Source organism: Mus caroli, unplaced genomic scaffold (assembly GCF_978045245.1).
Source record: "Mus caroli unplaced genomic scaffold, Mus_caroli_1 scaffold_7, whole genome shotgun sequence".
Classification (NCBI taxonomy): Eukaryota; Metazoa; Chordata; class Mammalia; order Rodentia; family Muridae; genus Mus; species Mus caroli.
The window spans coordinates 109277968-109303596 of NW_028227262.1; the positions used below are offsets into that span (position 1 = coordinate 109277968).

The following is a 25629-nucleotide window of genomic DNA, read 5'->3' on the forward strand; positions in this document are numbered from 1 at the left end:
TTACTCTCAGCACACGAGGTCATTTCCTCCTCTTCAATTGCTCTCCCAGAGCTGCGCTGAGAGCCATTCCTGCTGCTCCTGCCAACTACAGCAGCCTTCAGCAGGAAAATTATATAGGAGAAATCTTAAAAAAATAAAAATGAATTTCTTCTTTGAAACTTGGGAGAAGGGAGAAAATATACGGAACTCTCAAGAGAGAAGAAATCCATAAATTACTACAAACAATAAAAAAAAAGCCTACAAATAGGTGATGTCAAAAGATTAATAAAAGGAGGCAATAAAAATGGGACAGATAAATAAAAATTAAAGCAGACCTGCTGTGAGTGCCCTCTTACCTCTATTTACATGGAGTGTCAAGAGAAGATAAATGTCTAAAGAAACACACCCAGAATCTCTCTCTCTTACCTCTAAACAGCCTTGTGGTTGGGGGTCACTTACAAAACACATCAAGTAATGCAGTCTGTTAGACACCAGCATGAAAGACAAAGAAAACAAAAGGACAGCCTAAGGTAACAACAAAAGATCAAAGACAGCCAGCGGAATGCAGCAGGTTAAGGTTGAAAAGTACTCACTTGGTTAAGAGGCTAGGCATGACTTTGTCAAAGGCCTGCTCAATCAAATGATGGCCTATAACTCCACTAGCCTGAGTATCAAATGACAGAAAAGGTTAAGAGGAAAACATTAAAAGCTGGTACAAATGAAAAGACAGGGAGGGCAGTAGACAAACAGAATTGTCACTTCAGAGAAGACATGTTTAAGTTTGGAATGGTTTTGATCAACAAGGAAAAAGCTGATGATTAAGGACTCAAATTGAAGGCGCAGATGGTGAGGGTCAGGTACAAAGGAGAGTCACTGGGCAGCAGGAAGGCTGCCTCATCCACTGAAGGAAAGAACACAAAAGTGTCTGTGTGTGAATAACTGGCCTGTAGTTTTTAATTTTCTCTTTAAAATTAGAGCTAAGGTTGTCTGAGTATAGAGAAGGCAGAGGATTTACCAGAAATTCATGAATATTTCAGGATACATTTGTAAGCAATGGAAGAGGAAGCTGCCTATAGCTGAAGTGCACTACTTGTTTAGAATTTGACAGCCTGGATGTGAGTTCAGAAGGGGCCAGCGCAGTGGCTACTCTGCTGCATAGTGTCATCCTTTCATCCTCCTCAATAAACACATGTACATGAGTCCTTCTATGTGCAGGGGCTTCGGGATAATGTCATGCAATACAGAGGCTATATAGTATTATGATAGGAGAAGAGACAAGCAGAGCAAACCATCACAATAGCAATGAGTGGGTTTTTGTGTGTATATGTGCACATGTGTGCGTGAGAGTGCGTGTGTCAGTGTACTCACCTGTTTAGGTACTCACAAAGGGAAGAGGATGATGTTGGATGTCTTCCTCTATCATTCTATACCTTCTTTTCTGGAGACAGGGTCTCTCAGAGAACCTGGAACTCACAGTTTTGACTAGGTTGGATACCAGTAAGCTCAGGGATTGTCCTGTCTCCACAACTCCAAAGGTGCACACTGCCATATCTAACTTGTATGTGGATGCTGAGGTTCCCAAATCAGTTTGCATAGCAAGCACTTTAGCCACTGAGCCACCTCACTGGCCCCACAACAACAATGAGTATTCTATAGAGGAAGAGTTCATAGCATTATGGAGAAAATGCAGGAAGACTGCCTAATCTAGATTAGAGAGGGAAGATCTCTTTGAAAAGACAGTACTTGAGACTTGGAGAAACTTCAGTTGCCCAGAAAAGAATGCCATATGCAAAGCCCTTCTAGGGATTCTGAAACATAATAATTTCATCACTTAAAGAGACTTGAAGGCCATATGCTAAAATGTAAGATATGGCAAGGTTACCGATATATGCAGATGAGGCCAAGTTCAAGCATGCTGGTAAGAATTTGGGATTTCAGTCTAAAAAGCAACAGCAACCTTCACTTGCAAAACAGCAGCATGGCAATGGTGTACAAAACAGAACAGTCAAAAAGCTGGGAAGCTAGTAATAATCCACACAGGAAGGGAGGGCAGTGTGGATGAAGACAGGGAGAGTGGGGACAGACAAAAGAAACAGAACACAGGAGGAGACTAAAACCATTTAAATCCACGCACAGGGCATAAGAAATGTGGGTAAGGAGGAACAGAGGATGTCCAAATATCTAGGGAAATGAAATAGATAGTGAGTATGTCCACTAACTGAGGAGCAGGTTGAGCACGAGGATTTTGTTTTTAGGATGCTGAGTCAGAGACACCTGTGAAGCACCCTAAGATAAGTACTTGTATTGGCTACCTTTCTGTTGCTGTGATAAAACATCACGACTGACGCATCTTATAGAAGGAAGAGTTAATATGGGCTAATGCTTCCAGAGATTGAGAGTCCACAATGGCATAACAAAGGCACGGTAGCAGAAGAAGGAAGCTAGGGCTCATACCCTGACTCACAAGAAGGAAGCAGAGAGAGCAAACAATAAATGCTGTGAGTCTCTTAAACCTCAAAACCCACCCTTAATAGCCGATTTCCTCCAGCAAGGCCACACCTCCCAAACAGTACCGCCAACTGAGGATCAAGTGTTCAAATGCCACAAGACTATGGCACTGAGACTATCTCCTTCAAGCTATACACTTAGGTCTGTAGCTCAGAAGAGGTCTTTATAGAGATGAACAAAAACCTGGGACTGGACAGAAGACAGTATGTACAACAGAGATCATTCAGGGCAGAGCATGATAACATGAGACGAGGGCCTCGGGTGGAGAACTCTTTCCTCATGCTTGAGGAAAGGGAAGGAAGGGGTCACAGAGGACAAGAAGGAGAGAGGCAAAGAGAGACAAAGGGCAGGAGAAGTGTAAGTTTGGAAGGCAGGGATCAGAGGAAATGTTTCCAGCTGTGCTAAGGGGAGGACTCAAGAGACTACAAGGTCAGGCAGTACAAGAAGGGGAATTGAGTCAGAGAACGTATGGAAGAAAAATAAGATACAAGTGCCAAGCAAGTGGTGGCACATACCTATAATGCCAGCACTTGGGAGGCCAAGGTAAGTTTCATAGCCAGCCTAGGCAACATAGCAAGACACCATCAAGTTAAAGGTTGAGGGAGAAAGAAAGGAAGGGAAAAGGAAGTGGAGAAAGAAAGAAAATGCATCTAAAATGAATGGAAAAGAAGAAAGTTATCTGTCTTTACAGATGTCATGAGCTTTTTATATAGATCATCAGAACGGTTTCGCCCAAACACATAGAAAAAATGTTAGGACCATAAAACAACCTCATCAAAGCCAGACCAAAAAAAAAAAAAAAAAAAAAAGATTAACAAAGGAAGCTGCATTTCCATGCACTGATTGAACAACACATAAAAGAAATTAAGAAATCAACTATACAAGAAGATCAAAAAGAATAAATATTTAGAAATAAATTTAGGTAAGAGAAGAGATGTGTTCATTAAGAGCCACTAAACAAGAAGACATCTTGTGTCCATGGACTGGAAGACACTACTGTTAAGAATGGCCACAAAACAAAGCAATCTAACAATTCCATGTAATTCCTGTCAAAATCCCAATGGCACTTTTTGCAAAAATAGGAAAAAGCCATCTCAGAATTGATAAGAAATCTCCAATACCCTGGATGACCAAAATAATCTAGAAAAAGAACAAAGTTGGAAGAGTGTCACTTCCTAATTTTACAACTCCTTATACCGCTATAATTATCAAAATAATGTGGTTCTGGCCTAGAGAGATACACAGGCCCCTGGGACAGGACAGACAGCCTAGACATAAAGCTCCATCATATATGGTCAAAATACCTTCAACAAAGCCCAGAGACCATACAGCAGAGAAAGAAACCCTTCCTATAAACAGTGCCAGCCCCCATACCCACGTACAAAACAGTGAGGCTGTACCTTTGTGTTATACCACATACAAAAACAAACATAAAGGCTGCTTCAAACCCTGTTCAGAGTGAGGACATTTCAGGCTGGAGAACTAAAGGGCCTTTTAAAAAGTCTTAAGACTTTAGGGAGTATCAGAAGACCTCTGGAAACATACTGAAAAAGGAACACGTAAGCTCTTTGGATCTTCAACCAACAGGGGCTAGAGTCTCCACATTGGCACCAGTGTGCCTTAGAGGCCCTGCAAACACAACATAGGCTCCCCGGGGCCCAGGGTAGAAGGAAGGGAAGGTTTGTTAATATTCTTTCTTACCTTGCATGTGCTAAGCTGTGTGTACATAGGTTATAAGGATGTGGTACTTAGCTCTGAAGATACTTAGCAAGGACAGAACCACACAGCTACAAACAATCAGACTGCATACTACAGTGTTAAATATGTTCTGTGAGCAGTAAACTGAGAATGCACATAAAAATATCAAGTATGGATCACTATTCTAATACGATTCCTGAGTATTGCTCAGCCAAGCAATACTGAATATATCTGTATTTCTGTGTTGGCACATGTAAGAGGTAGGTAGCACTTGGTCGGTTAAAGATTATAATTATTTTGGTGTCTTAAATTTTTATACAAATGTCTGCTCATTTACATCTTACCATATGTCTTAGGGTTTCTATTCCTGCACAAACATCATGACCAAGAAGCAAGTTGGGGAGGAAAGGGTTTATTCGGCTTACACTTCCGTGTTGCTGTTCATCACCAAGGGAAGTCAGGACTGGAACTCAAGCAGGTCAGAAAGCAGGAGCTGATGCAGAGGCCATGGAGGGATGTTCTTTATTGGCTTGCCTCTCCTGGCTTGCTCAGCCTGCTCTCTTATAGAACCCAAAACTACCAGCCCAGAGATGGTCCCACCCACAAGGGGCCTTTCCCCCTTGATGACTAATTGAGAAAATGCCCCACAGCTGGATCTCATGGAGGCACTTCCTCAACTGAAGCTCCTTTCTCTGTGATAACCCCAGCCTGTGTCAAGGTGACACAAAACCAGCCAGTACACCATATAAAGGCAGAATGGAAGATGTGGCACTTTATTCTCTGACCATGTGTGAAGGCTGATATAACACGATTACACTGAATTCCTTACTCAAACACAAAGGATGCTAATCTGTGATCTCATTTAAATTAATTCAGTCTAATGAAATAGACAAAGATAGTCTCAGGGGATGGAGGAAGCAGTGCCAGTACGGGGGGGATTCAGCAGCGAGGGGACGGCAGATAGAGACCACAGTAAGAAGAACTGGGAAGTGATCCCAAAAGATGCGCACAATACAACTTCAGCTTACTGCTTACTTCTCAGAGGACTTTATTCTGTCTAGAATGGGTCTCAAGGTCTTCAATTACAAATAGAGTGAGTAAAGCTTGCTTTCTTTCCAACCTCACCAACGATAAGCATTGATGTGGAATGTTACAGCTAATGCTTCACGCAGTCAACTACATAGAGCAGGTTACAAGAAGCTCTGCCTTTGTCTTTATTTGAATAGCTTTGTTTGACCACCGCATTTTATAGAGATGTGCAGCTGGGCAAGACTTCAACCCTGGCCCTACAGATCCTTCTATAGTGAGATGCGGATGGCGTCGGGCTGTCAGTATTTACCAGTGCTTCCCGTAGAGCCAGTGACCTCCCCATGTCAGCAAACAGAGCCCAGCTGTAGTTTTCTTCCAATGATTTCGAAGCGTTTTAAAGAATGCAGTCATCTTCTCCTATAGATTTAATAGGCAGAAAAAGAAAACAAAGTTATTCAAGATAATCACAGAGCATCCTACAGTCCTCCTCTAAGGTCTCCCCACCCCTCCCTTTTCCTTTCTTGTTTTCCCTTTGCTACTTCTGCTCTGGTTCTTCTCATCCTTTCCTGTCTAGTCACTATCAGCATCTTCTGATTCACTCACCAATCTCTGCTTCCTTCTTTTTCATGTACTTCTACCTTGGCTCTCCTTCTTCTGTATCCACCCACCTTTCCCTCTCCATATGAGAAGGAAGGAGGGCAGAAAGGAGGAAATAAATAGCCAGGCTTCCCCTGATGTTTGTCTTCTTACTGTCCCACTATACCATTGTTGAGTATTTGTCTATTATATATAAGGAACCCAAAATACCAGCAACAGCTTATTAAAACAGAAGAAAATACCAGGTCTTCAATATGAAAACCAGTAGAGGACATGCTTTTAAAAAAGCAATGCATGTGGCTCAGTTAAGAAAAAAAAAATACTCAATTTACTAATCAAAGGCATGCAAATTACAAAGAGCTATTATCATTCACATATAAAATTAAGTTTTAAATTATCGTATTCACTGATGACAAAATACAAGACAGATACTCATACCTACTCCTGTAAGGAAGATAAATTAGTTCTTCATGATAAAATAAAATGGTGTAATATGTTTATTCTGTTTTTGTATGACACCATTTGATGACATTTATATTTATTAATATGTTACTTAGCTTATCTGACTAGAGTAAGGTCCACTGAATGCAGGACTGTGGTCACTACTAGAACCCATACATCAAGTAAGATCTGGCACATAATAGCTATCCCAAAAACATATATTAAGTGAGTGAGACATGTAGGAATTCATTTTTTTAACTGAGAATTTTCACAGATATAAAAAACAAACAAACAAACAAATACAATGTTAAATAAAATTAGCAGAGTAAAAGGCGTTTAAAACTAGTGTTATCCCAATTACATTCAAAGAGGACTACCAACCAAAATACCAATAAATAAAAGCAGAACTTTTACATAATATCCTCTAAGTTGTAGGGTGCTAAATGACATCTTACAATTGTGTGCGCGCTCGTGCTCGCACTCTCTCTCTCTATATATATATATATCAAAATAAATATAAATTATTATCTAAACAGATAAAAATTATTTCTCTCTTTAACTTCCCTTGGTTAAAATCCCTCTCCTAGGAAGAAAAAGCCACACTGCAAACATCAATGAAGCCATCCAGGCTGATGAAAAAGAAAAAGAAAAAGAGAAAGAGAGAGAGAGAGAGAGAGAGAGAGAGAGAGAAAGAGAAAGAGAAAGAGAAAGAGAAGGAGAGAGAGAGAGAGAGAAAGAAAAAGAAAATTCCCAAAGGTCCACGTAATTATTGACCTCTCTCATCTGATCCTAATCACTTATTCATTCAAGAGGTCTTTAATAGACATACCTACTCTATATTAAGGGCTAGGACAGGGAAGGATAAGTCCCGCTCTCAAATGCTCAGAATTCTTAAATCCCTAACTGCAATACAACCATACAGGCAATGCTGCAACACCATAAGATACATGTTGGGGAATAAGAACAGGATCTACCCTGAGTTCAGAAAAATAGGCCTAACTGGGATGGACCTGAAGGAGGCAGAGTCCTGCAGATCAGAAGTCAGAGTAAAATAGTTAGGTATATGCTATGGCCTGAACAACTGTTTCCAAAACTTCAAAGTAGCTGTCCTAATTCCCACTGAAATGGTATTAGGATGTAGAAATAATGGGGTTCTAAGGATGCTATCCTCATGAATGGGATTAGTACCCCTCTAAGAAGAGACACCAGCAAGACAGCCTCATATCCCTTCCATCTCCAAACCATCTGAAAACACAGCAATGAGACAGCCATTTGCAAACTAGGAAGAGGGTACCATGCCCAGTGCCAACAACCATCGTGGGCTCATACTTCCAGTTTGCACATTGGGAGAAATAATCTTTGTTATTTAAGCTATCCCAGTTATAACAACCTGAACTAATAAGTATACAAAGGCAGTGTGTGTGTGTGTGTGTGTGTGTGTATGTGTGATCTGAAAACCACAGGTAAGTAGTAGACTGAAGAAGTAATTTCTCTTCTCACCCATTACTAAAACTAAGAATCTTATAACAAAAGACATATTAACAAGGAAAACGCATATACATCTATTCAATGTGAGTTTTCACGACACAGAACCTTCAGAAATAAATCCCTGTGTGTGTGGTCAATTTGATGAAAAGGAGAAAGTTCTATAGAAACATGACTGAACAAGGTGCTACGACTTAAAGACCAGCAAGGTCTGTTTGTTCAGGTTCTTCTGTGTCCCTTCAGCTAAAGAAACAAAAGTACTATTTCCTACATGCATCAGACAGGTAGCTCTAACACAAGAGCCTTATACAGGAAGTCTGCTTCAGGTTAGCAACAACTTCCTGCTTCTACGGTTTCCTCAACTGCCAATGTACAACTTGGGGATGATCATGCCCTAAACACCATCGATAGACTATACATACAGGATAGCGTCTACAACAGTGACTCCCAGCCCTTAGTGTCCTTATTAAACCTTATTTAAAATGCAGAAAATTTGTTGTAAATATATATTCTTGGTCGTTATCTCCCTTCCCCAAAAGCCTACTTTGTCCCTGAACTGAGTAGTCATATGATTTTTAGTTAGCAGTTACTAACATAATTGCAATGGAGGTTGCAAACACACCAGACATTAAAAAATCAATGTTTTAAGATGAACGATGGGGTCATGGGGAGGGGGAGATTTGAAAAGGCTTTGCATCCACACTAAGGTCTTTGGATATTATGTTTAAAACAATGGAAAAAAAACTTGAGATTTTTTTTTTTTTAGCAGATGAATAACAATCATATTTGAGGTGCAGAATATAAAACAGGCTGCCAGAACCTGAAAGTAAATCTAAAAGGGGCCATTCGAGGGGTGACTGCCATAACTTCTAGACAAGAGTCAACAAACGATTTGGAGGTCTTTATGAAATAGAAATGGACAGGGCTTGATGACCAACTGATTGCAAGAGGTGAAGGACGAGGAAACAGAGCCAAGTTTTGTGCTTGGGCAATGGATTGTTAAGTGATTTCAAGGCTTTGGATTTACATTGTAGGTTTGTGGGGAAACAGTGTGCAGTTCAGGAGACTCCAGACTGTTCCACCTGCTGGCGACACTCAAATGAAGACAAGCAGATGTCTGGGCTTAGCCTTTGGAAATAGGAGAAATTGCACACACGGTACAGAATTGGGATTCATGCCTGTGAAAATGTATGAAGGCTACTAACATCACCCAAGTAGAGAGGGGCATGGAACGATTATCGGACAGTCGACACTGAGTGGACTGTCTTTTTTAAAAGCCACGCCCACCCTGTCTTAAATGCTTTCTATATTATTAAAAGATGAGGGAAATATGCAGGCAGCCTAGTGTGCAAAGAGGACTGGCCAAGGTGCCTAACAAAATCCTAGCTTTGTCGTTTACAGATGGTGAGACCCTGGATAAGTCAATTAACATTTTCCCTAGAGAAAAAGGGAAATACCATTAATTTTTGCAGTGAAGCAGTTGTGAATAAAATCTGTATTTGTCTTCACAATCTGTACTACATTCAGTGTATATTCCCTTCTCAGTAGCCGGAATTTTCATTCTCACTAATGTCAGTTAAAAATCTCAAATTTTATGCCTAAATTAACATATCTTTGCCTCCCAAACAGGCTTTCCCCAAACCCATAAACTCTCAAATTCTGACCCTCTTCTGACAAGAAAGGTAGGGGTTTTCTCACTAAAGAGCTTTCTGGAGCAGGTTCTAGCCATCCACATCTGCAGAACCTAATAAATAGAACGAATGAACCGACCCACCCTTTAGGGTTCAAATATTACTGGCCCCGTTTTTTTGTTCCGGAGTACCCCACAGCCCAAGGAGGGAAGTAACGGGGGGGGGGGTGTTCACAGGTTAGGGACTGCTCTGGGACTCGAACCGGCACACCTGACTCGCAGGGACAACCGGCGTGCATGCCACGCTGGCCCGGCCCAATCTCCCCTCCTCCCGCCCCACCGCAGTCAGCAACCGCGTGGCCGATCCCCGGACGCCAGGCGGGTTCCCTGGACACTCTGCTCAACGCGGCCACCAGCGGCTGCGCCCCACACCCTGACAACACACATCCCGCGGCCCTAGCTCGCTCCCCGAACTCACCGCTGCCCGCCGCTCAGCGCCCAGCCTTTCCTGTGTGCTCTCACAAAACTCTCCCTCTCTTTTCAGGGAAACCGCTCCCCCTGCTCTCGGGTTCCGACGCGGAGCAGCGCGAACCAGGCGGGGACGAGCCCTCCCATGACCTAGGGATGGGCTCGCAGCAGCCACCGCCCTCCCTTCCCTTTCTCTCACATTACTTGTTCATTCAATCTTTCATCTATCCATCTGTCGTTTCTGGAAAGTTCACAATACATAATAAGAACAGTTTTACGATTTGGAACTAAATCAGAAAGTAATTAAATGGCTAAGGCAATTTTAGATAGTGGTAAATGAAACAAAACAAAATAAAACAAAACCCGGCGATAGGGCGGGAGGTGAGGAGGCACTGTGTTAAATTAACGAGCGGAAGTTTGAGCTCCAGAGAGCAGGAAGAAGAGGATTAGGTCTGGATGCACGGAAGAGCAGGGTGGGGGGTGGGAGTGGGGATGGGGATGGGGAAATCCCACAAAATCACAGAACCCTTAGACCTGTGTGCTGGAGGCAGAAAGAGCCATGAGAAAAGGGAGCCATGGAGCAGGAGAGCCCACAGAGGTGTTGGACACCAGAAAAATGTGTCTTGTTAAAATATAAAGATCGCTGGGCTGAAGATGAAGGGCAGGTGCAGAGAAATGCCCTGTTAACTGCCTTACACCAAGGCAGTTACAAAAACTTTTTATCTTGCCACCTTTCACTGCCAGGAAGATGTCAATAAAATAAAACAGATTTTGCTGCAAAGAGGACTCTTAGAAGTCTGCCCTGAGGGCACAAGGGCCATTGCTGTCTTAAATGGGAACAGTTTTTCAGTGGGAACATCTTCAAATGGGAACTCGCCTGAGATGTTCCAAGATCGGACCCACTAACATTTGATCTCTAGGGACTCCCATCTTCCACAAGATATATAAGCAATTAAAAGTTACTGGGCCAGAGGGGCTGAGGAGTGTTGAGGGGGACAAGAACTTCTTCACTGGTATTGCCTCCTCTAAGTTGCTCATGTTCCTATAGGTAATCCCTCACTACCCCAATCAAATTCATCGATTCACAAATCTAGACTTTAGTGGGATCATTTCTTCGGGGTCTGTCCCTGTCACTATCTGGAGAGAATAGACATTTCTTTACTGCTGTCTCCCTAGGAAACAGGAAATAAATGTATTCGGAGCCAAGTATGAATGGCAATGGTTTTGGAACACGGATTCAAGTTGCCCTGAATGACACGTTCCACCGTGGAAGAGGTTAGTTGGACACTTACGAATCAGAAAATAAAATACAGCCATGAACCCATGTGTCTTAGTCAGGGTTTCTATTCCTGCACAAACATCATGACCAAGAAGCAGTTGGGGAGGAAAGGGTTTATTCGGCTTACATTTCCACATTGCTGTTCATCAATGAAGGAAGTCAGGACTGGAACTCAGACAGGTCAGAAAGCAGGTGCTGATGCAGAAGCCCTGGAGAGATGTTCCTTACTGGCTTGCTTCCCCTGACTTGCTCAGCCTGCTCTCTTATAGAACCCAAGACTACCAGCCCAGAGGTGGTCCCACCCACAAGGGGCCTTTCCCCCTTGATCACTAATTGAGAAAAATCTCATGGAGGCATTTCCCCAAATGAAGCTCCTTTCTCTGTGATAACTCCAGCTGTGTCAAGTTGACACAAAACTAGCCAGTACAATTGACCCCTTGTCAACTTGACACACAAACACATCACTAGTAAGCCTCAACCCTTACATTCTTATTCATCCCCAAGATCTAAGTAACTTTAGGGATCCATCCCATAATCAGCTTCTAAACGCTGACACCATTGCATACACTAGCAAGATTTTGCTGAAAGGACCCAAATATAGCTGTCTCTTGTGAGACGATGCCGGGGCCTAGCAAACACAGGAGTGGATGTTCACAGTCAGCTATTGGATGTATCACAGGGCTCCCAATGGAGAAGCTAGAGAAAGTACCCAAGGAGCTAAAGGGATCTGCAACCCTATTGTTGGAACAACATGATGTACTAACCAGAACCCCGGAGCTCTTGTCTCTAGCTGCATATGTATCGAAAGATGGCCTAGTCGGCCATCAATGGAAAGAGAGGTCCATTGGACTTGCAAACTTTATATGCCCCAATATAGGGGAATGCCAGGGCCAAAAGAATGGGAATGGGTGGGTAGGGAAGTGGGGGGCGCTATGGGGGACTTTTGGGATAGCATTGGAAATGTAATTGAGGAAAATATGTAATAAAAATATTAAAAATCAAAAAAAAAAGTCCCACAGTCTTTACATATTCTTAAATTTTCAATCTCTTTAAAATATCCATCTCTTTTAAAACCCAAAGTCTTTTTACAATTAAAAGTCTCTTAACTGTGGGCTCCACTAAAATAGTTTCTTACTTCAAGAGGGAAAAATATCAGAGCACAGTCACAATCAAAAGCAAAAATTAAACTCCAACTGTTCAATGTCTGGGATCAAACTCACGATCTTCTGGGTTCCTCCAAGGGCTTGGGTCACTTCTCCAGCCCTGTTCTTTGTAGCATACATTTTGTCTTCTAGGCTCCAGCTGCCTGTACTCCACTGCTGCTGCTGTTCTTGATGGTCATCTCATGGTACTGGCATCTCCAAACACTGCAGTCTTCCGCTGTAACTATGCTTCACCAACAGCCTCTCATAGGCTCTCTTCATGGTGCCACGCCTCAACTCCTTTACATGACCCCTTCTGTCCTGGGAAATCAATTGCAGTTGAGGCTGCACCTTCACCAATGGCCTTCTATGGCCTCTCATTGTGCTGAGCCTCAGCTGCTCTGCATGACCCCTTCATGGCTTCAAAACCAGTACCACCTGGGTGACTCTTACACATAATCAAGTCCAGCCACAGCACAAGGTACAACCTTGGCCATCTCTGGAATACAGTCTCTGTGCTCTCAAAAAACACTTCCCAGAAGAAGTCACCTCAATGATGCTGGTCTCTTCTTAATCACTGCTAATTTCTTAGCTCCAGCTAACCAGCATCAATAGTTGCAGAAATGCAAAGTTTTTGCTTTAGTAGTTCTGGTATATTGTTAATCACAGCTGATTCTTCAGCCCCAGCTAACCAGAACTACAGAATCTTCACAATCAAAACAGCAATGGCCCTGAAAAGAGTCTTTAATTTTCCCTCTGAAATTTCACAAGCCAGGCCTCCATTTTCTGCACTGTTCTCAACATTATCTTCCAAGCTCCTACACAACATCTGACAGAGCTCTTACCACCGAATGAATCTTCTGGCCCAAAGTTCCAAAGTCCTTCCACAGTCCTCCCCAAAACATGGTCAGGTTGTCACAGGAATATTCCACTCTGCTGGTTACCAATTTATCTTAGTCAGGGTTTCTATTCCTGAACAAACAGCATGACCAAGAAGCAAGTTGGAGAGGCAAGGGTTTATTCAGCTTACACTTCCATACTGCTGTTCATCACCAAAGGAAGTCAGGACTGGAACTCAAACAGGTCAGGAAGCAGGAGCTGATGCAGAGGCCATGAAGGAATGTTCTTTACTAGCTTGCTTCCCCTGGCTTGCTCAGCCTGCTCTCTTATAGAACTCAAGACTACCAGCCCAGGGATGGTCCCACCCACAAGGGGCCTTTCCCCCTTGATCACTAATTGAGAAAATGCCTTACAGTTGGATCTCATGGAGGCATTTCCTCAACTGAAGCTCCTTTCTCTGTGATAATTCCAGCTGTGTCAAGTTGGCACAAAACTAGCCAGTACACCATTTAAGATGTCAAGTAGGCAGGAAACAGCAGCGCAGAGAAATCTCTTCCATAGGTTTCAGATGCCACGTGATGGATGACCTTCTTAGATTTGGGTTGGTGGAAGTTTACAGTTATATCATTCCTAAAATTTTACCTAGTAGTCACAAAGATGGGTTAGGTAGAGTGCTTGGTGCTAAATAACTACTACAGGCAAGAGAGAAGAAATTTGGCTATCCATCTGTGACATTCCATCTCCCTACTGTCATGAAGTTCTAATCAGTCTACTGGTCTGCAGACTCTTGAATAGCAGTGTATCTTTTTTCCATACAACTCTAGTCCACAGACAACAAAGGCTAACCACTGAGGACAGCTGTGGGCCCACATCAGCATTAGCATGATTTATTTATCAAAACGGTCTTTATCTGCCATGTATTTAACTCCGTCTACATTGGTGTCAATATAAAATCAAAATCCTTTACCCCTCATTTCTGTCACCTGCTTAAATGTTATTGTTCTTTGTTTGGAGTGCTATCTAAGCCAGAGTTCTAAGTCACTAATTTGAGCTTCCTCCTGATGGTCACATATTAATAATTATGCTTGTTTTCTCATGTTAATCTCTTACTTTCCTTTTTGGGGGTGGAGAGGTCTTCCTTAAGGACAGAGAAATTAAGCCCCTTTCCTGAATGGAAAAGCTTTTTTGGACATACCACTCAGTAGAATAGGATTCTGTCAGCAGAATTGTTGGGTCTCATTTACATTTTACAGATATCTCTAGTGCAGTCAGTGGACTCATAGTAACAAGAGAGCTACAGGAATACTGTGCTGATGCAGACCTCCAGACAGTTTAAATTCAGCAACCCTCATGATGGAGGGGCATCAAGCCAAGCAACACAACTTTCTCTCTTCTTCCTTCCATCATTCTGTCACTCAGCATCTTCTGAGAGGAGTGTGATGGGTTGCAGGGAAAGGTCTGGCTTCAAGTTTAGTGCCCTCCATGGTGCCCACCCCCACAGGGCTTGCAATCTACCTTCACAAGTCCCATTTTATTTCTTTATAACTTAGACTCCAGATGAATGCTTGAAGAACAACAAAAACATCTGATGAGGTTAAGTACAGTAAACTCTGTCCTACTTTTCACTGGGACAGTGTGACTTTCCCGCCACTCTCCCTGGGAATAGTGTGAACTTCCAACCACTCTCTCCATTTGTCCATTAGAAGATGGGAGAACATTATGCTTGAAAACAATCCCTTAGCGTTCTAAAATAGTTTACTGCTGAGGGAGTCAGTGAATTACTTTCAGAATTTCTTTTCCAACTATCTAAACTGTTCATTTGTGGAAATGCGTCTGTGCAACTGCTTGACTGGAGGCTTGAAACCCCTGAAACCTGTGGGATGATCCAAGGAGAAGGCAAAGAACATGCTTTAGGATTGGGAACGAGGGGGAGTCCTGAAAATGGGGACAGTGAACTTTGATCAGAAAACGATATTTTTAAAAAGCCTTAAAAATAATTACATATGCATATGGGGGGTGAGCACGCTCGAGCACATGTGTGTGCCTTTCTTATGGCTTATGTCTTGTTTTCTATCTTATATGTGAAGGGAGGACCTCACTCTTTTCTGGGCTTAGTACCTCTCAAGACTAGAGTCATATATTACTGCCACAGGGGCATCGCAGGTGAGTGCGAACTTGACCACATAGACTGCTTTAGTACTCTGAAGTTTGCCTGTGGTTCTCTCCAAGAAACAGAAGGTTTTAATCCTGCAGAGCCATTTTAGATTTCTGGTTTCCAAAACTGTAAGATAATACATTGTATGTTAAACTACTGAGTACACAGCGATTTGGTAAGCTGTCACAATTAGCATGCACTGTCTTAGGTTATGCTTCCTAGAGAATCCAAGCTATGCTGGGCAGATACCAATTAATACCAGTTAATTCACTGTCTCAAGTTAATTCTTCATGTTTGCATTTTGTTCTTGTAAGGCCATTTGTGGGCTCCTGCATCCATTCCCACTGTGTAACTGTAGTGTCTCCATGCCTCTTCTCCACCTACCTCCTACAGATTGAGTGTCCTCTGCGAACTCATGCTCAAGTTCAATTGCCATGTCACTGCCAGGTTGGAATGGTGAGAAGAGATGATACCTTTAATGGGGTGCCTAGGATGAGAACTCTGTCCTCACTTCATGGCATTATTGTATGGCAGGTTCCTGCTGGTCAGGTGTGATTTATGCCTGATTTTACTTCTCCTGAGTGTCTGCTTATCCTACTGCATGAAGACTTTCACCAGCTGGACATCCCAGGTTCCAGAACCATTGCCTGAATAAATATTTTTTTTGCTTATTATTTATAGATGTGGTAGTCTGTCAAGCCACAGAAAATAAACCTAAGATATTGCCATGGTTCTGTAGAGTCACAGAACTTATGGAATGTCTCTATGTAGTAAAGGAAACTATTGGAATGACTTACAGTCTGCAGCCCGACTAACCCATCAATGGGCAGCTGTGGATGGGGAAGTCCAAGAATCGAGTAGTTGCTCAGTCCCACGAGGCTAGGTGTTTCAACTGGTCTTTTGTACAAGCAGGAATCCTGAAAAAGTAAGTTCCAGCAGATGTGCTGGCAAGTAAGTGCAAGCAGGCAGAGAAGGAGAAAGCCTTCCTTCTTTCATTGTCCTTATGTAGGCCTCCAGCAGAAGGTATGGCCCAAATTAAAGTATGTACCACCATACCTGAACCTAAGCTGTTTTTTACTTGTAACATGTCTGTCCCAGGCTGGCCTTGAACTCAGAGATCTGCTTGCCTCTGTCTCCTGGGATTAAAGGTGTGTACCACTTTGCCTGGGCCTAAGCTTTTTATGGTCACTATGCCTTAAGATCTGGACCACAGGTGTGTCCTACATTTCTGGATTGTATTCCATTCCAGATATAGTCAAGTTGACAACTGGGAATAGCCATCACATATACCATCATGCCATAGCCTCTATGCAGTCTTTGTACATATCTAAATGGCATTTGACTTGATCCTTCTCAAACAATAGTAATGTTTCTAGTCAGAATCTCTCACTTTAGATACCAATTGTGATTTTTTTTGTAAGAATGAAATAATAGTAAAGTTTCTAAATATATACCTGAAGTCTATGATTGTAAAACCATGAACATGTCTGATCTTATATGAATACTCACCTGCAGGTAGATATGACAGTTTGGTTTTGGAGATTTATGTCAATTCTACTCCATTCTAAGTTCAGTTTCACTAGGATTCAGTTTCTAGAATCATCAGTCTTAACTACTAGCTAGCCTTTCATAGTCTCCTGCAGCCCACCAGAAACTGACTTAGCCCAAGACCTTCTGTTACTCAAGGATTGAGACTAGCCCCCTTTCACAATTTTGGAAATTCTTGTCAGCATGTCCAACCTGCACCTGTGGATTACATGTGCCTTGGATAGCCATGACTGTGAAGTCACATTAATTCACAAACTTAACTAACATATGATTTTTTTTCTGACATTTTTGTAACTTAGTTGTATAGTTCCTGTCTATAAGCTCTGTAAATGACAATGTCATGTTACAATATCCAAAACGAGACACACTGAATAGAGCTTCCTGTAGGACAAAATGAGCACCTGTGACAGTAGAGACTTGTATCTGCCATGGAGATGTGCACAGCCAGAAAGAAGGGCTTGGCTTGTGCCCTTCATTTCCCATGGTCTTTGGTCAGCATGATAATCACTGAAGACCAGGAAAGTAGTCCCTGGAGGCTACTGGAATTTGCCCCTACCTTTAGCACTTGCCTGGAATCTTTGGGGAGAAACATTTTGCATTGTCAAAGATGGGGACTAGAATCTCTTTTCATATCTTGCACACTACCACATAGGTACTTTTTACAGAGTGGAAATAAGCTACACATGGAAAGTGTAAAATCAACTGATGTTCTCTTGAAGACACTGAAGCGCTATGACATTGGATACTGACAACATCCAGTCAATCCCAGAATCAATAGAGTCTTCCATCTGTCTCAATATTTGTGGGATTTCCCCGCCCCCCCCAAAATGATCCCACACTGTTATATTATTAAAAGCAGCTGTATAGAGATGGAAGGTGGAAAGAAAGATAAGTTCAATTGGACCATAGGCAAGACCATGTTTACTCATGGTGAGGGGGTATCTCTGGAAGACGGGATGTGGCCAATCTGTAGTTGACAAGGGAAGCTGGGGAATAGTATTTTAGCAGGACCATGATCACAGACCATCTTGAAATCCAGTAGGTTCCAGTTACTGGAAGCTCTACCAGGACCAACCCTGAGAGAACATTCTCTCGGTTTAGAAGGTAGTGGACAGAAGTTACCTTTGTCTAAGTAGGATGGGAAGAAACAAGAGTGGCACAGTCACCTTGCCTGCCAAGTCCACCTGGGGCACAGCCAGCAGAACTGAGCAGCATGCTGTCCCCTGACTCCAGTCAGACCCAAGGCTCTGCCTGCCTTTATGAGGAGTCCTGTCAACACCAGGAACACCCAGCCAACACCAGGAACAACCACATGGTTAAAGGCCAGTGTAGAAACACAATCAACAAGAGCTGAGGTAATATGGCACCACCAGAGCCTAACAATCCCACAATACCAAGCCCTGGGTATCCTAACACAGCCAAAACACAAGATGATTTTAAATCCAATTTTATAAAGAAGATAGGGGCATTTAAAGAGGAAATGAATAAATCCCTTAAAGAAATACAGGAAAATACAATCAAACAGATGAAGGAAATGAATAAAACTGTTCAAGACCTGAAAATAGAAATAGAAGCAATAAAGAATACACTAACTGAGGGAATCCTGGATATGGAAAACCCAGGGAAGGGAACAGGAACTAGAAATGCAAGCATCACCAACAGAATATAAGAGATGAAGAGAGAATCTCAAGCATAGAAAATTTAATAGAAGAAATTCATACACCAATCAAAAAATGATAAATTTTAAAAGTTCTTGACACAAAAAAATCCAAGAAATCTGGGACATTATGAAAAGACCACCTAAGAATAATAAGAATAGAAGGAGAAGACTCCCAGATTCAAGGCCCAGAAAATATTTTCAACAAAATCATAAGATAAAATTTCCTCAAACTAGAGAAAGAGATGCTTATAAACATACAAGAAGCTTTCAGAACACCAAATACATTGAACCAGAAAAGAAAATCCTCCCACCACATAATAATCAAAACACTAAATGTACAGAATAAAGAAAAAATATTAAAATCTTAAAGGGAAAAAGGCCAAGGAACATATAGAAGCAGAGCTATAAGACTACATTTGATTCTCAACAGAGACTCTAAAAGCAAGAAGGGCCTGGGCAGATATCTTGCAGACTCTCATATACCACAGATGTCAGCCCAGACCACTATAACCAGCAAAACTTTTAATCACCATAAATGGAGAAAACAAGACAGTTAACAGCAAAAACAAATTTAAACAATATCCACATATCCAGCCCTATAGAAGATACTAGAAGAAAAATTCCAACCCAAGGAGGCTAACTACACACAGGAAATCATAGAAAACAAATAACCCCACACCAATAAAACCAAAAGAAGGGAAACACACACACACACACACTTTATCATTACCAACATCAAAATAACAAGAGTTAACATTGGTAATTAATATACCTCAACATCAACAGGCTCAATTCACCAAACAAATTAGATATAAGCTAATAGAATGGATGCAAAAACAGGATTCATCATTCTGCTGCATACAAGAAACATACCTCAGCAACAAAACATAGACATTGCCTCAGAGTAAAGGGCTGGTGAAAGGTTTTCCAAGCAGACAGATCCAAGAAGCAAGATGAAGCAGCCATTCAATAACTAATGAAATAGACTTTCAATCAAAATTAGTCAAAAGAGATGGGGAGGGGCAATTCATACTCATAAAAGGAAAAATCCACCAAGATGATTGTACTGGCTAGTTTTGTGCCAACTTGACACAAGTTAGAGTTATCACAGAGAACGGAGCTTCAGTTGAGGAAATGGCTCCATGAGATCCAACTGTAAGGCATTTTCTCAATTAGTGATCAAGGGGGAAGGGCCCCTTGTGGGTGGGACCATCCCTGGGCTGGTAGTCTTGGGTTCTATAAGAAAGCAGGCTGAGCAAGCCAGAGGAAGCAAGCCAATAAGGAACATCCCTCCATGGCCTCTGCATCAGCTCCTGCTTCCTGACCTGCTTGAGTTCCAGTCCTGACTTCCCTTGGACAGCACTGTGGAAGTTGGTTTTGAACATGTATGCCCCAAATGTAAGGACATCCACATTCATAAAAGAAACATTACTAAAGCTTAAATACCACATTGAACCCCATCCATTAATAGTAGAAAATTAAGTAATAGTAGTAGGTGTTGACCCCACACTTAGCAATGAATAGGTCATCAATACAGAAACTAAACAGAGAAATAATGAAACTAACAGACATTATAACTCAGAGGAACCTAACATATTTACAGAATATTTCACACAAACACAAAAGAATATGCCTTCTTCTCAGCACCTCATAGAACTTTCTCCAAAATTGACCATATAGTCACAAAACAAGCCTCAACAGATACAAGAACTTGAAAATAACCCCTCGTATTTTCCTAGATCACCGTGGATTAAAGCTGGACTTCAACAACAAAGGAAACAACAGAAAGCCAACAAACTCATGGAAATTGAACAACTCTCTACTCAATGACCACTGGGTTAGGAAAGAAATAAAGATGTTAAAGAGTTCCTAGAATTCAATGAAAATGAAGGCACAACATATTTGTGGTGGTTTAAATATGCTTGGACTATGGAAAGTGGCACTATTAGGAGGTGTGGCCTTGATAGAGGACCTGTGTCACTGTAGGCAGGTTTGATGTCTCTCCTATTTCTCGAACTTGAGCCCGTGAGGGAGAGATCCTCCTCCTCCTGGCTGTCTGTAGAAGAGAGTCTACTTTCTATTGCCCTCAGATAAAGATGTAGAAATCTCAGCTCCTCAGCATCATGTCTGCCTAAACACTGCCATGCTTCCTACCATGATAACAATGGACTGAACCTCTGTAACTGTAAGCCAGCCCCAATTAAATGTTTGCCTTTATAAGAGTTGCTTTGGTCATGGTGTCTATTTACAGCAATGAAACCCTAACTAAGACAATGTCCAAACTTATGGGACAAAAATAAAAGCTGTGCTAAGAGGAAAGTTCATAGCACTAAGTGTTTTTATAAAGAAATTTGAGAGATCTCAAACTAACAATTTAAAATCAGGCCTAAAATCCCTAGAACAAACAAAAAGTAAACACACCCAAGAGGAGTAGACAGGGCTGAAATCAATAAATTGGAGACAATACAAAGAGAACAATACAAAGAATCAATGAAACTAAGAGCTGGTTCTTTGAGAAAATCAATAAGATAGACAAATCCTTACCTAAATAAACTAAAAGGCAGAGAGACAGTATCCAAATTAACAAAATAAGAAATAAAAAGGAAGACAGATGCCACCCAAAGAATAATTAGGTCTTACTTCAAAAGACTGTACTCCACAAAACTTGAAAATCTAAATAAAAATGTATTATAGAATTCTTGATAGATTCTACTTACCAAAGTTAAATCAAGGTCAGGTAAACAATGTACAGAGTCCTGTAACTCCTAAGGAAGTAGAATCAATCATCAAGTCTCCCAACCAAAAATATCCCAGGACCAGATAGTTTTAGCATGGAATTCTACCAGATACCCAAAGAACTAATACAAATACTCAAAAGTATTCCACAAAATAGAAACAGAAGGAGCATTGCCAAACTCATCCTATGAAGCCACAGTCACCCTGATACCTAAACCACACAAAGACTGAACAAAGAGAATTTCAGACCAATTTACCTACCTTCTGAACATTAATGCAAAAATACTCAATAAAATACTTGTAAACTGAATCTAAGAAAACATCAAAAGCCTTAGACAAATTCAACACCCATTCATTAGAAAAGCCTTGGAGAGAACAGGGATACAAGACTTATACCTAAACACAATAAAGACAATATACAGCAAGCCAAGATCCAACATCAAATTAAGGGAGAGAAACAATTCCACTAAAATTCCACAAGACAAGGCTGTCCACTCTTTCCATCTCTTAAACATAGTACTTGAATTTCTAGCCAGAGCAATAAGACAACTAGAGGAGAACAAGGGGATACAAATTTGAAAGGAAGAAGTCAAAGTTTCAATATTAAAAGACAATATGATAATAAACATAAATGAACCCCCCAAATTCTACCAGAGGACTCTTACATCCTGGTTTTGGTTTCTAGCACCAATATGGTGGCTCATAACCATCTGTACCGCCTGTTCCAGAGTATCTGGCACTCTCTTCTAGCCTCCATCGTCACTAGGTACATGCATGGTGCACATATGTGCAAGCAGGCAAACACTTAAATACATAAAATTTAAAAAGTAAATTTACAAAGAGATGGTCCCACTTTTTGCTTTATAAGATCAACATAATACGATTGTAAATATCTACTTAATAACTGCTGCCATCCGAGGATGTGGAGAAAGAGGAACACTCCTCCATTGTTGGTGGGATTGCAAGCTTATACAACCACTCTGGAAATCAGTCTGGCGGTTCCTCAGAAAATTGGACATAGTACTACCGGAGGATCCAGCAATACCTCTCCTGGGCATATATCCAGTAGATGTCCCAACCGGTAAAAAGGACACATGCTCCACTATGTTCATAGCAGCCCTATTTATAATAGCCAGAAGCTGGAAAGAACCCAGATGTCCCTCAACAGAGGAATGGATACAGAAATTATGGTACATTTACACAATGGAGTACTACTCAGCTATTAAAAAGAATGAATTTATGAAATTCCTAGCCAAATGGATGGACCTGGAGGGCATCATCTTGAGTGAAGTAACACAATCACAAAAGAACTCACACAATATGTATTCACTGATAAGTGGATATTAGCCCAAAACTTAGGATACCCAAGATATAAGATACAATTTGCTAAACGCATGAAACTCAAGAAGAATGAAGACCAAAGTGTGGACACTGTGCCCCTTCTTAGAATTGGGAACAAAACACCCAGGGAAGGAGTTACAGAGACAAAGTTCGTAGCTGTGATGAAAGGATGGACCATTTAGAGACTGCTGTATCCAGGGATCCGTCCCATAATCAGCTTCTAAACGCTGACACCATTGCATACACTAGCAAGATTTTGCTGAAAGGACCCAAATATAGCTGTCTCTTGTGAGACGATGCCGGGGCCTAGCAAACACAGGAGTGGATGTTCACAGTCAGCTATTGGATGTATCACAGGGCTCCCAATGGAGAAGCTAGAGAAAGTACCCAAGGAGCTAAAGGGATCTGCAACCCTATTGTTGGAACAACCAGAACCCCGGAGCTCTTGTCTCTAGCTGCATATGTATCGAAAGATGGCCTAGTCGGCCATCAATGGAAAGAGAGGCCCATTGGACTTGCAAACTTTATATGCCCCAATATAGGGGAATGCCAGGGCCAAAAGAATGGGAATGGGTGGGTAGGGAAGTGGGGGGCGCTATGGGGGACTTTTGGGATAGCATTGGAAATGTAATTGAGGAAAATATGTAATAAAAATATTAAAAATCAAAAAAAAAAAGAAAAGATGCAGCTATTTTAATCGCATGGTTGTTTATTAGAATGGTGTTGCAGGATTATTATTTTAACTGAAATTTTAGTTTTCCTAAACAATAGCAATGCTAAACCAAACCTCTAAAAAATTTGATGGATGTTATGCTTCTAAAAGGGAAAGATAACCACCAAATTAAAAACAAAATAAATACATTACAGGTAGAATTTTCCCCTTCTTGTTTCAGAACACTCAGGAATTGGATTCTCTGGGATACTGGGCTTTGCAGAACAATACAGTAGACCTTGCTTCATCTTAGGTCTGGTCTTCGTCCTTATAAACTGTCATAGGGAACAGGCAGCTACAATTGCAAGCTGGGACCCAAGTGAGGTGAGGAGGAAGTGGCACCTGATGACAAGGAGACACATTAAGACAAAGAACAATCAGAAGAGAAGGAAGAGTCCTGATAGCCACAGGTGACAAGAAGTTTCACAGAGGGTTCTCTACAAACCCCTTTGCAATGATTTGGAAAAACTTCTGTCTCCTAAGAAGCCATTGGTTTCTTGAAAGGCCTCATTTACATATTTTCAATCTGGTAGTTGTAGATTCAGTGGATATTAAAGGTCATACTAAGGAAGGGATTTTAAGCATAAATACCACAAGAACACCACTTCATATACTTTTTTTCTTTGCAGGAAACACAGAGTCTGAAGAAGTATCTGTGTGCATAAATTGAATAAATACAACGAAGTGAATGTTAAAAGAATTTGCTCCCATTTTCCACGCTAGAATCGCTGACACAGGGGTCCATCTGCTCCTGCCTCAGAATTTATCTGAGGAGATACAGAGAAGGCTACTGACAGGCAGAGATACATTCCAACATCTTTTTTTTTTCTTCTTGAACTCGTCCTCTTGTTACTGATAATGGATAATGACTCTAAATGAGCATAGTCCAGGTTCAAGAACCATCAAAATGACTGAGAGTGAATTAAGAGTAAAAGGTTAGGCTTACCAGTAATGTCCACCATCTATTTCTATCATTGATTTTCACTTATATTCTGCCTTAAAGCCTCAACATTGTCATATTAAATACAGTGTCCTCTCTCTGACAACCAGCAGCCTGTGGTTTGTAGACTGCCACCTTGGTGCACATGGCTCCTGCCTTTGATCTAACCAGAATTCCTTATCTCATATAATAGGATGTACAGATCTAGTTTGACTAGATCCAGCTATAGACTGACCACTTGTTTCCATGACATCATTAAGGACCCTGGTTCTTTCTACCTCTTCCTCTTATCCTCTGTGAGATACCTCAGCCTCAGGCTGGCTTCCTTTAAGGTGAGTAATGATGGCAGCAGTTATTTTTTTTTTGATTTTTAATATTTTTATTACATATTTTCCTCAATTACATTTCCAATGCTATCCCAAAAGTCCCCCATAGCGCCCCCCACTTCCCTACCCACTCATTCCCATTCTTTTGGCCCTGGCATTCCCCTATATTGGGGCATATAAAGTTTGCAAGTCCAATGGGCCTCTCTTTCCATTGATGGCCGACTAGGCCATCTTTCGATACATATGCAGCTAGAGACAAGAGCTCCGGGGTTCTGGTTGTTCCAACAATAGGGTTGCAGATCCCTTTAGCTCCTTGGGTACTTTCTCTAGCTTCTCCATTGGGAGCCCTGTGATACATCCAATAGCTGACTGTGAACATCCACTCCTGTGTTTGCTAGGCCCCGGCATCATCTCACAAGAGACAGCTATATTTGGGTCCTTTCAGCAAAATCTTGCTAGTGTATGCAATGGTGTCAGCATTTAGAAGCTGATTATGGGACGGATCCCTGGATACAGCAGTCTCTAAATGGTCCATCCTTTCATCACAGCTACGAACTTTGTCTCTGTAACTCCTTCCCTGGGTGTTTTGTTCCCAATTCTAAGAAGGGGCACAGTGTCCACACTTTGGTCTTCATTCTTCTTGAGTTTCATGCGTTTAGCAAATTGTATCTTATATCTTGGGTATCCTAAGTTTTGGGCTAATATCCACTTATCAGTGAATACATATTGTGTGAGTTCTTTTGTGATTGTGTTACTTCACTCAAGATGATGCCCTCCAGGTCCATCCATTTGGCTAGGAATTTCATAAATTCATTCTTTTTAATAGCTGAGTAGTACTCCATTGTGTAAATGTACCATAATTTCTGTATCCATTCCTCTGTTGAGGGACATCTGGGTTCTTTCCAGCTTCTGGCTATTATAAATAGGGCTGCTATGAACATAGTGGAGCATGTGTCCTTTTTACCGGTTGGGACATCTACTGGATATATGCCCAGGAGAGGTATTGCTGGATCCTCCGGTAGTACTATGTCCAATTTTCTGAGGAACCGCCAGACTGATTTCCAGTGTGGTTGTACAAGCTTGCAATCCCACCAACAATGGAGGAGTGTTCCTCT

The 25629-nt window shown here is 41.5% G+C and overlaps 1 protein-coding gene across 1 annotated transcript in view; it reads right to left on the reverse strand.

The window, feature by feature from the left end:
- The window catches only part of Agk (acylglycerol kinase), a 77587-nt gene extending 67699 nt beyond the window's left edge, over positions 1-9888 (reverse strand). Inside the window, exons 1-2 of the mRNA XM_021164845.2 lie at positions 9846-9888; positions 5525-5631 (exon numbers count right to left, since the gene is read on the reverse strand). Coding sequence (XP_021020504.1) covers positions 5525-5625 — 101 coding nt within the window. The 5' untranslated portion in view covers positions 5626-5631; positions 9846-9888. The remainder of the gene's footprint in view (positions 1-5524; positions 5632-9845) is intronic.
- Between the last annotated feature and the right edge of the window lie 15741 nt (positions 9889-25629).